Genomic DNA, 12500 nt, shown 5'->3' with positions numbered 1-12500 from the left:
CAGAGATTACAGTACTAAGGTTAGATCCCAAGGAGGCAAGGGATCCTTAACAGGTGGTCTCAGAAGGAAAACATCTTTCATGAAGGCTTTACAGAGTTGGGAAAAGAACGTAGGTTCCCTATTCTCATGAAAATTGGAAATTGTAGCCAACTGAAGCTTAATAGTAGAAAAACTTGCCCCTTCCTGAAAACTGAGGATAAGAACAAGAGTACATTTGGTACAGAAGCAGAAAAGGGGTCCAGAATCCTGCTCTCAGACCAGATAGTAAACCTTTTCCATTTGCTACTATAAGCCTTTCTGGTGGAAGGCTTTTGGGAGTCTAGGATAATATTCTTGACAGGGGAAGCTATCCTAGACTGTTTCAAAATCACTGGAATTGTAAAAACCATGTGGTCAGACAAAGGGCCTGCAGACTGGGAAGAGGGAGCCTCGATGGGAGATCAGATCATGAAGGGGATCCAGTATCCAAGGGGGATACTTCAGGTGAGACCTTAGGAAGGGAAACCACAGCTGATGAGGCCAGAAGGGGGCAATGAGAACAAGGGATGTCTTCAGATGGCATGCTTTCTGCAAAACTTTGGGGATAAGAGAGATAAAAGGGTAAGTGTATAGGAGATCCAGAGGCCAATCATGGACTAGAGCGCATACCTCAGTGACTCCCCAGTTGGGGGGGATCAGGGCAAAGTACATGCTGCATTTGTTGATGGTCGCGGAGGCAGAGGTCACAGAATGGTTGACCCCAACGATCGAAAATCTGCTTCGCCATTATCGGATTGAGGGACCACTTGTGAAAACTCAGTATGGTTCTGCTGAGTTTGGCGGCCAACACGCTGGAGTCCTCAGGTATATGTGTTGCAAGAAGAAAGCTCCTGCAGAACATTGCCCATTCCCGCATGCTCATGGCCTCTGTGCACAACAGTAAGATCTTCTTCCCCCTTGTTTGTTGATATACCAGACCACTGCTATGTTGTCCGTCTGAACTGCAATCATCCGCAGAGGAAGGCAATCTTGGAAGGCTTGCAATGTTATGAGGACTGCTCACATCTCTAGGATGTTTATGTGCAATTTGGTCGCTACGTGGGACTATGTGCCTTGAACTGTTCTCCCCTGGAAATGCCCCCCACCCCCACCCCAACAGGGAAGCATCCGTGGTCACTGTGGCCTTGGGCAGAGGTAGTGAAAAGGGCCTGCCTAAAATAAGATCTTGAGACTGAAGCCACCAAAGAAGGTGCAATCTACAAACTGGCATCAATTTTATGGACATGGACATAGGATGAGACAGAATGGACCACTGAATTGGTAGGGTCCACTGTAAAACCCACATATGATACCTTGCTAGTGACACAAGCTGTATGGCCATGGCCATGGACACTAGGGTCTGAAGAACCAAGTGGAGCGGAGTGTTTGAAAGATTTAAGACTTGTATGACCTGCTCCTAGATCAGCTACACACTGCAAAGAAGTAATGCTGCAATCTCTGAGACAGAGTCTAGCTGGACTCCTATGAACTCTAATTTTTGTGGCAGGACCAGATTGGACTTCGAGAACAAAAAGAGGATGTATTGGACGGCTTGTAACAGTCGATGCCTCATCTGTGCTGTGAGGAGCCAACTGTTGAGGTATGGAAACACCTAGAATCGAAGCAGCCTCAGGTGAGCTGCCACCACTGCCATGCATTTGGTAAAACACCCGGGGTGCTGTAGTGAGTCCAAAGGGCAGGGCTCTGAACTGGTAATGATTGTCCCCTAATCAGAAGCAAAGGTGTCTACTCGAATACCTGTCTATCTTAATGTGATAGTAGGCATTCTGGAGATCCACTGAGCACATTCAATTGTCCTTGCATAAGAGAGGCAGAATGGACTGAACAGTGACCATCCAGAACTTGGACTTCTTGACCGACAGATTCAACTCGCTGAGGTCCAGAACAAGATGCAGGTCCCCGGTCTTTTTTTTACACCAAAAAGAAGAGAAAGTTAGTTTCAAATCCTCTCTGTCCTGTTGGGACCTCTTGGATAGCTCTTTTTTGAAGAAGCTATACAACTTTCTTGAAGGCCAACTCTCTCTGACTGGGTGGTACGTCGAGGAGATGCCTTCATATAGGAGCTGGTTAAAAAAAGGGAATGAAATAACCCCTGGAAATGATGTTTAACGCCCACTGATTGAAGGTGATGTTGTTCAGGATAGTGGGTGAAGGGAAAGAGAGCCCCCAATTGCCTCCAGGCATAGCAGTCGGGCAATCCTTCAGGAGCACTGGAAGGGCTGCTCAGAGAAGGGTTCCCTGGAGCCCTGATTTTGCAGGCCCCCCCTGCCTCTAGGGTGGCGTCTGCCATTGAATCCTCTCTTCCTGCCTCTGGCAGAGGAATCATCAGGAGCATCTTGGAAAGAAGACTGCAACCTCTGGAACCATATCTTTTTAGCTCCTCACTGGGTCTTGGAAAACGACCTCCAAGGAGCAGAAAACTTGATCCCAGCCATGAACAAGGTCTTCCCTTCCTGCTCACTACGGGTTAGAGTTTCTTTCACAGAAGGTCCAAAGAGGGTGGATCCATCAAAGGAAGCATTGGTAAAGGACACGTTGAAGGACTCCGTAAGCCCGCATACTTGTAACCAAGCATGCCACCTTATAGCTATGCCGGTATCTGCCGCTCAAGAGGTAGCTTCCACTGCATTGGAAATCATCCTCATTGAGGAATTAGTGAGGGACATCAGCATACAGAACTTCGGGGACACTTTCTTGAGGTCCTCCTCTGGCAACAACTCTTAAGGGAAGTGGGGAGTTCTTTGACCAAGTCCCTTTGAAGGTGGGTCAAGTGTGCCAGATAATCAATTGCCCTCAGCCCAAAGGTAGCTAAGGCAAACACATGCTTCTTATGCCAGTCAATCACGCAAGACTCCTTGTTCAGGGGTGGATCGCGGAGCTGTGCTCCACCAGCTCCTTTCTGGTGGCAGTGGCATCCATGATGGCATCGACCAGGACTCCTTTGCTCCAAAAGGGTCGGTCCACAGGAGGGCTAAGGAACTTATCAGCTCGCTTTGGTACTGGTTCCACAGTGTCTGGTTCCTTCCAGGCCCTGCAGGCGATAAGATACGCCAACTCGTCAGTGGGGAGGGGGCACACCCAGGAATTAGATGGGCCCATCCTCAATGCCTTCAGAAACATGGACTCTTCCGAAGACTGGGGTTGGGGAGACCATCCACCCACTTGCCTCAGATTCTCACCACTTGCCTCAGATTCTCAAGGATGTCCCCAAAGGAGACATCGTCGGGTGCAGATCTGGAGGACCAGTCTCCTTCATCGAGGTCTGTATCCTCTGTGAGGGACTCCATGGGAAAGTCCAAGTGCTTCCTCTTGCACTTTCTTTTACGAGGTGCTTCATCCATGGGGGGCTCCGGGGAGGACTTGGAAGATGCGGGGACCCCGTGAGGGGAGAAAAACTCCCTGAAGGCTAGTACCTGAGGCTGACCCTGGACAGGAATGGAGGCCTCAGCGCCCAAGGTAGAGAGGGGTAGGGGTGAATCCAGAGGGGCGGCAGATGTTGCTCCAGTCCTGGAGAAGGTCCTCTCTACCACCCGGAAGGCTGGCGGGCTAGAAGTGGCCTCTTCCCTATTCCCAAAAGGTGGGGCCCACGGAATGGGAGAACGGACCTCGACACAGCCTCTCAGCTCCCGAATGACACCAGTCTGGAGCTATCCAGGGCTGAAGACCCAAGGGGAAGAGATCAGTCTGAAAGGCCAAGACATGCCTCTGCCCCCATGGAGCTGCCACCGACTGCTCTGGCATGGGGCCCACTCTGGTCTGAGGGCAGAGGAGCAGACCCAGCCAGGGACCCTGACTGGGTCAAGAAAAAGGAAATACTTCGACATTGTCAGAATTTAACAGCGGGTATCTGGGTTCTGTGATTCTGAAACCCCAGGGTCAGATGAGGAGACTGTAACCCCACCTCTATCTGGGCCTTGAGGAAGCTCCTCATCATCCTGTCCATATCTGAAGGTAACAAACTCCTACATGATCTGGTGGAAGTGAAGGAGTCAGCAGACTAGGCTGGAGACCCAACCTTGGACACCAAGGATCTGGGTCTGTGATGTAAAGTTCGGCTCCAAGATCTAGGAGCTGACTGACATATGCCTAGAGGATCCAGGTGAGGCCATATCCTCAATAACTATAGGTAGATCCAACAAACCTGTCAGATTCAAAGGCTGAGTGGTAGGTGCAGTCGGATCTAACAAACTGGTTGGATCCAAGGCTGGTCTTCCCTTAACTGGATCCGAGAGTCTTTGATCCAAGGAGGCCCTGGATCCGATAGAAGAATCCAAATGTCTCAGATCTGAGATGACCCAGGCTGGAGTCAGATATGGGGATTTGGGATCCAACAACCCAAGTTTCTTTGAAGCCACCAAGGGATGGGAGGGGCTTTCTGCTTAGGATCAGAAGGGGAAGCCTTAGAGGGGAGACATAAGGACCCCCTGAACCAAACCTTTAAGCAGCAGCTTATTATGGTGCTCCGCTAAGCCCTGGGATTGAATGCGGCACAGACGTCGCATTCAACCTCCATTTGAGGAGCCCCTAAACAAGCACTCTTTGTACGAGTCAGAATTGGGCATTTTCCAATCACACAAGAAGCACTTCTTAAACCCAGAGGGTTTCTCAGACATCACAGAAAAGACTCAACACTAAAGGGGTCTAAAAAGAGAAAGGAGAAAAGGATGGCAAAAGCCTAGCTGACAAACGGGAAACTATCCTGCCAAAACCAGGATATCTAAGAGAGGGGAGGTAACTACTAACACTAAAACTAAGCAGACTAAAGATAGACTACATTAGACTAAGCTAAACTAATTTAAACTACGGTAAAAAAGAAAACAGGAGCACTTATCTGAGCAAGAGCAAGGGATCACATCTGCAGCGAACGAGATCTGAGGGTTAGTGGGCAGCAGAGGATTATGGGAGAGGGAGGAACTTGAGCCTTGGATCTGTCCGTGTTAAAGTTGCCGGCTCAGATACGATGTTGGATCCAAGACCTTACTGTGAGGAATAATGACATGGATAACATCAGATGTAATGTTTGACTGAAAATGACCAGATAGATTATAAGTGATGTATAATGTTTGCAACTGAGAGTGTGTCAGTATGGTTTGTGACGTAAAATGCTTGCAACTAGGAGTGTGCCAGTGTGGTTTGTTTTCATTTACATAAAAATGTATGTTGTAAGTGATGGCTTAATAATGATGTTTCTTGTTTAAAAAAAGGGGAGGAATTGAATAATTTATGTAATGTCGCTTCGGTTATATGATATATAGCAATATATGTGAAGCATAATGATTGTTAATTTTAACTTGTTAATACAGTTTGATTAGTTTTACATAAATGTAAATGTGATGATGTCACAAGTGATAATTCAATAAAGGTGTTTAGAATATATGAAGATCCTTTCAGGAATAACAGGGTCACATAAATGAAAACTAAGTGACCAACAACAGTTTTCAGCCTGTTCCATCGAACAGGAACGGCTACATGAGTTTTATAACTTACTCCGAGGTTATATTAGTTAAAAGGTACATGAAGTACACTGGAGTGGGCTTTCCCCCAATGTAAAATAAAGATGCATTGGCAGACCATTTGATGGGGGCAACTTATACAAGCATGATTCAGTGGACTAAGCTTCGATGGCAAACAGATACCTGGTCCTTCAAGAATGGATACATGGTCTACATTCTGGTTGCTGAAAGGTGTAGCTAGATGTTTGCAAGCTGACTCAATTACACCCTTTTAAGGAAACCAGTACCAAAGGCAAGTACTCTGGAAGAAATCAAGCATTTCTTCCAACTTTTCTGGCTTTAGTAGCCAGCTAACGACCTTCTTTACAAGCTAAACTAATCTACCAAAACAATGTCTTCTGAAATTGATTCCAGAGCCTGGGACAACTGGTCATAAACTGCAAAAGAACAATGTCCAGCCCATAAAGGAAACAATCTTGTCTGAACAGAAGGGGCATGAGTATGAGCCCAACATATTTCTGTTTATATCTTCATCTGTCAAGTGACCTAGTCTGCAAAAAAGAGGAGGGAGATTAATAGAGCTTATCTCCATTTCCTGCTCTTTCTAGTCATGCACAAGGCCAAGCATTCTTGAACTTCAGTGTGTACTACAATTAGTTCTGAAATTACTCTGAATATGGCAATATTCCTCAGAAAAAGAATGACATTCTAGGTTTGGCAGTAGAGGGTTGTGAGACACCTCCCACTAACTGTCCAGTTACTACAATATAATCACTTATTGTGATTAAAAAAACTCACTTATGGCCAATGGTACACAAAAATACAAATATCCTACATCGAACTAACAATTTGGTCCTAGAAATGATCACTAAAGTGGCAGTGGTCAGTGAGACAGATGATGGAACCAGATTAGTATTCTACTACATCTCAAGAGGATGGTTGGAGATGACAACTAAGCTTTACAAAGCGCAGTGTTCCCCACTTGATTTTACAATTTTGCTGATTCTGCAATTTCTCCTCTGACCTGCCCTCATCTTTTGGCAAAAATCAGTTTTTTTTTTTAATCTTTCTTTACTGCGTTTCTTACCCTCCTGATGCCTTAAACGGGCTGTGCTTACTTTATTTAGCCCATGTTTGGACTGTTTAGTTATTTCCTGATTGACAGGAAAGGAGTTAAGATGTCCTGCAGAAAGTGAATTAGATAGATATTTTTTTTTTCATTTTCTTTCAACTGGCACAATTCTGACTGCACAATATGAATCTTCACAATCCTGCACTCTCTCTTAATTGCAAAAATAAAGTTTTAGCATGGAACACCATTTTCAATAAAGTAATCCATATCCAGTCAAAAAAGACACTTATAGATATAAAGCACTGGAATTTCCCAAACAGAATGAATCACACTAAGTATAAATGTGCTCAAATGAGGAGGAAGATATGGTTTCATTTGGATCCATATGCTGTGTACAAAGAAAGCAATTAAGCAACTATTACCAATGAAGACTCAACACACGGCCTTTACAGATTAGTGTGGAAAAAAAATGAAGGAGCATGAGAGACTGCATTTCTTAAAAAAAGGACATGCAAGACATACAGTGAGGCCAAATGATTCCAAAGGACGTATTACTAGAAAAATAAAAAGCTTACTGTTTTTACACTAAACTACCATGGTCCTTTATTTTAATTTTTGCTGTAATAGGCATTGTGAAGAAAGATTACAGAATTAACATTTTTGTAACAATTCTTTAACATGAAAACATACTAATGAAGAGCAGTCTTCTGAGGCAAACTGGTACATATAAGCCTAGTTGCAACCACATCTAACTGTGAAGAACTTAATGTTGCCATTTTAAGTGATTAGTTCTATGATTAGAAATGTCAACTGTTTTACCTACCCAGATCCAGATGGAGACCCAGAAGCATTCGAAAGGGCTTTGGCACTACAATAGTGGTGTTGCCAAAGTTAGTGAAATAGACCATGAGTAAAGGCAATGATGCCATGGTAGGCAGCAGCAACTTGACTCGCCAGCGAAGGTTGAGCACATCATCAGCAAATCCCAGGAAGATCATGCAGCAAATTGCAAGAAGTGCACCGATCAGCTCCACAAACTACAATGAAAACAGAATTCAAACCATCAATTATGCAGCCACCTAGCTTTCAAAACTACAGTAGAAAAAAACATGCAAACTGTCAACGATGCAACTAGTTCCACAAACTGCAAAAGGGAAAAAGTATAGATATAGTCAATCATGCATCCACTACTTTATAGAAACTGAAATGGGGAAGCGAAGCAAAATGTTAACAAGACAACCAGTGACTTTGTCAGTCAGCTCCACAAACTGCAACAGGGAAATTTAGATTGCTACTGTTATGCAACCACTCATCTTCACACAATATAAACGGGAAATCGGGCAAATAAAAATTTTGCAGAAATCCAGCTTCATAATCCAGCTCCATAAAGTGCACTGAGGAAAACTCTACAATATATGAATTATGACACCACTTGATACCAATCAAGAGATCATAAAAATCCTGATTTTGTACTGAAATTTAAAATCATCAACATTTTAACTCTGCTGTTAGAACACTAAAATAAGATGGCAACCCCTCTTAATCAACACTTACATAAAATAAGCCAAATATACAGTGCAATGAAAAAGTATTTGCCCCCTTCCTGATTTCTTATTTTTTTGTATGTTTGTCACACTTAACTGCTTCAGATCATCAAGCAAATGTAAATATTAGACAAAGATAACCCAAGTAAACACAAAATGCAGTTTTTAAGTGATGATTTTATTAATTAAAAAGCTATCCAAACCTACATGGCCCTATGTGAAAAAGTAATTGACCCTAAACCTAATAACTGGTTGTGCCACCGTTAGAAGCAACAACTGCAATCATATGAGATAACTGGCAATGAGTCTTTCACATCACTGTTGAGGAATTTTGGCCCACTCTTCTTTGCAGAATTGTTTTAATTCAGCCACATTGGAGGGTTTCCAAGCATGAACCACCTTTTTAAGGTCATGCCACAGCATCTCAATTGGATTCAAGTCTGGACTTTGACTAGGCCACCCCAAAACCTTCATTTTGTTTTTTTAAGCCATTCAGAGGTGGACTTGCTGGTGTGTTTTGGATCATTGTCCTGCTGCAGAACCCAAGTGCGCTTCAGCTTGAGGTCATGAACTGATGGCCGGACATTCTCCTTCAGGATATTTTGGTAGAGAGCAGAATTCATGGTTCCATCAATCACAGCAAGTAGTCCATGTCCAGAAGCAGAAAAGCAGCCCCAGACCATCACACTACCACCACCATGTTTGACTGTCGCATGATGTTCTTTTTCTGAAATGCTGTGTTAATTTTACGCCAGATGTAATGGGACCCATACCTCCCAAAAATTCAACTTTTGTTTCGTCAGTCCACAGCATATTTTCCCAAAAGTCTTGGGGATCATCAAGATTGGCAAAAGTGAGACAAGCCTTTATGTTCTTTTTAGTCAGCAGTGGTTTTCGTCTTGGAACTCTGCCATGCATTCCATTTTTGCCCAGTCTCTTTCTTATGGTTGAGTCATGAACACTGTCCTTAACTGAGGCAAGTGAGGCCTGCAGTTCTTTAAAGATTGTTCTGGGTTCTTTTGTGAACTCTTGGATGAGTCTTCACTGCACTCTTGGGGTAATTTATGTAGGCTGGCCACTCATGGGAAGGTTCATCACTGTCCCATGTTTTCTCCATTTGTGGATAATGGCTATCACCTTGGTTCGCTGGAGTCCTAAAGCTTTAGAAATGGCTTTGTAACCTTTTCCAGACTGATGTCAATTATTTTGTTTCTCATCTGTTCCAGAATTTCTTTAGATCGTTGGCATTATGTCTTCCTTTTTGGGATCTTTTGTCCTACTTCACTTTGTCTGACAGGTTCTATTTAAGTGATGTCTTGATTCAACAGGTCTGGCAGTAATCAAGCCTGGGTGTGGCTAGTGAAATTGAACTCAACTTTCCCAAAAATGTGATTAACCACAGTTACTTCATGATTTAACAAGGGTGGGGCAATTACTTTTTCACATAGGGCCATGTAGGTTTGGATAGTTTTTTTTCCCCTTAATAAATAAAATTATCACTTAAAAACTACATTTTGTGCTTACTTGGGTTATCTTCGTCTAATATTTAAATTTGTTGATGATCTGAAACATTTAAGTGCGACAAACATGCAAGGAAATAAGAAATCAGGAAGGGGGCAAATACTTTTTCATTGCACTGTAAAAGCAAGAAAAAAAATCAAAGCGTAACAGATAAACATTTCTACATTCCGCAGATATGTTCTTATCTTTTTAAGAAAACACACAATCTTGCTGAATATGCTTCTCTTCCTCTAGTTCCTCTCCATTTTAAAGACTAAAACAAAGACTCTGTAAAAAATATATTAAACCCAAATCTGAAATGGACTTAGAAATGTGCTACTGAACAACACAAATAAAAAAGTAATAAAAATAATGTTTCTGTATTTCAGGTCTCTTTCAGAACATGCAAGTATACATGCTTTCTAGCCTGGTTCTCTGGTGCACAGGGATGCAGCCTTGACTGCAACCCAGATGACTGGGATACAATTAATGGCCCAAGCACTGGAGGGGAAGCCAGGCAGGGTTGAAGAGAAATGAAGCAGCGTGGTCCACTTGCCTCTCCCAGGGGGCTGAGAGGGTCACATGCACTACAGAGCACACAGGGTGGGTGCAATTTCCTTGGTGAAGAGTATGAAAATCACCTTCTATGCATCAGGCTTGGTGTCAGGCTGCAAGAGGAAAATATTCCTTGAGGAAGTGAGGAGTACATCCTTCACAATCAACCCACTGGATGTCCCCTTCCCTCACACTTAATCAAAAGCACTCAAGGATGCTAGCTCATAACCAGAAAAGTATGAACCACATGATGGTTGTTTTAATGATGCTCCTCCAGGTCAATCTATGCCCCAGTGATGGAGAAGGACTGGGCTAACTGGCCAGGACAGGGGTAAAAATAATCAGGCAGTGGGGGCAAATTGTGAAGAAAAAATGATACATCCATTTTTTGTACAATGAACGTCATTCTAGAAACAAAATTTGACAGAATGTAAATGTAGAAGATTTTGGCAGGTGGAAGGGTTTGGCATAAAGGCAAGGGTCTTCACCTTATAGACATAATGAACAGGGTTCAGTCTAACCTCAGGTTATTAGCTAGGCTTAAAGTAGTTCTTCAGAGAAGCTAGACTAACACTAACCTATAAACTCCCCTCTTTTCAATACCATATTCATGGGCGACTTTATCCCACTATTAAATGGGAATCATATGCACCACCAAACTTACAGGCATACAGATTCTTGGGATTTTGTAAACACAAACTCCCTGGACCAGACTGCCAATACACCAAAAAGGGTGCAGCCATAATGGATCTGGTCCTCACCCCCTAGTGTAATGTCTTCTCTGATAAGGTTAGACCACAATATGGTCTTCACTGAAGAAAAAATAAAATCTGGAACTCCAGCTAATACTGGGAATATTCAAGAACTACTACAAGGCTAACTTATAAGTGATAACCCTAGCAAGATCTCAGGCCCCCATAAACCCTGAGAACAATGCTGCCTACACAGAACTGTTCAGAGAAACCTACACAAGCATTTTAATAGCTGCATAGAGGCAGCTGTACCTACCAGGAAGAAGTACAGAACTAACTAAAAAAAAAAAAAAAGCCACCCTGATGGAATCTCATCATCAATAGGCTGTATAACAGAAGGAAGAAAATCATGGCAAAAATAGGGAGGTACAGCACTCAGCAAGATAAAAGCACTCTCCTCAAACTAAGCTAAAAACTCAGAGGACAAATAAAGTCTACCAAAAACAAATTTGAGGTAAATTTAGCCTCTCAAGCCAAGGACTACCACAAGGCATTTTTTAGCTATGTCCACAACTTTAAAGGCAATGCATAATTGTGTGCAGAGCTCACTGCAAATGGAGACACCTATACTGACCCAGAAGATGCAGCAAACCTACTGGCCGACAAATTCAGCTCCAACTTCACCTGTCTTTCCCCATCAAACTTTCCTCAAACAAATACCATCAAATATCACTCCCTCTGATATCACTAGAAAATAGGTCCTTAATGTTCCCTCTAAAGCGAAAAACACTGCATCAATGGGCCCAGACAATATCCCAGGATGCCTTCTAAATAGCATGAAACATGGTCTATCAGGCCATCTGGAATTGCTATTTAACTGTAGCCTCCAAACAGGTTTGTGCTTCATGAATGGAGAACTGTAACAGTAATCCCTCTGCACAACACCTGCCCAACTACAGACCCATAAGCCTCCCTACTCTCATATGCAAAGCCATGGAAATAATTACCATGGACATGATCAATAATGACATAGGAAACCTCCAGACACTGCACCCAACCCAATCAGGTTTCATCAAGGGCAGGTCATGCCTACTCAACCTGATGGACTTCTTTGAGAAGGTGACCAAAGCAATGGATGAAGGAAAAATGGTTCACACTGCATACCTTGACCTGGCCAAGGCATTTGACACAATCGCCCACTTGAGTATTGTTAAACTTAAGAGATTAGGTAAAAACCCTTATGTCACCCAATGTATAGCCAGCTGGCTTGCAGACAGGACTCAGGAAGTTAGAAATGGGGAGTCCACTTCTACAAAGAGGCCAGTCACAATCTGAGTCCCTTGGGAATCAGTCCTGGGACCGCTCCTTTTTGGCATTTACTTCTCTGAAGTCAACCAATGTCAGTGGTCTCTGACAGACTAAATTTGCAGATGATTGCAATTTAGCAGCTGTCACTAAACCACCCACTGACACAAATGTTCTCTAGGAAGGGCTGATACAGACAAACAACTGGTGACAGAGCCATGGACTAAAACTAAATGCCAGAAATGCGTACTAGTATCCTTCAGAAAGTCATTCACCCTTGGTAACTATCATACTGATAACACACCATTAAGAGTTCATTCGGTATTCAGGGACTTGGGGA

The 12500-nt window shown here is 43.3% G+C and overlaps 1 protein-coding gene across 2 annotated transcripts in view; it reads right to left on the bottom strand.

The window, feature by feature from the left end:
- The window catches only part of DPAGT1 (dolichyl-phosphate N-acetylglucosaminephosphotransferase 1), a 229991-nt gene that overhangs the window by 206529 nt on the left and 10962 nt on the right, over window positions 1-12500 (bottom strand). For both annotated transcript variants that reach the window (XM_044080866.1, XM_044080865.1), the window contains exon 2: window positions 7388-7601. In XM_044080866.1, coding sequence (XP_043936801.1) covers window positions 7388-7562 — 175 coding nt within the window. In that variant the 5' untranslated portion in view covers window positions 7563-7601. The remainder of the gene's footprint in view (window positions 1-7387; window positions 7602-12500) is intronic.

The sequence above is a fragment of the Protopterus annectens genome, chromosome 8.part0, assembly GCF_019279795.1.
Source record: "Protopterus annectens isolate FY-2018-M chromosome 8.part0, PAN1.0, whole genome shotgun sequence".
NCBI classification, from domain to species: Eukaryota; Metazoa; Chordata; order Ceratodontiformes; family Protopteridae; genus Protopterus; species Protopterus annectens.
Note: the sequence above shows the minus strand (reverse complement) of the source record. Positions and strands in the feature narration are given on the sequence as shown.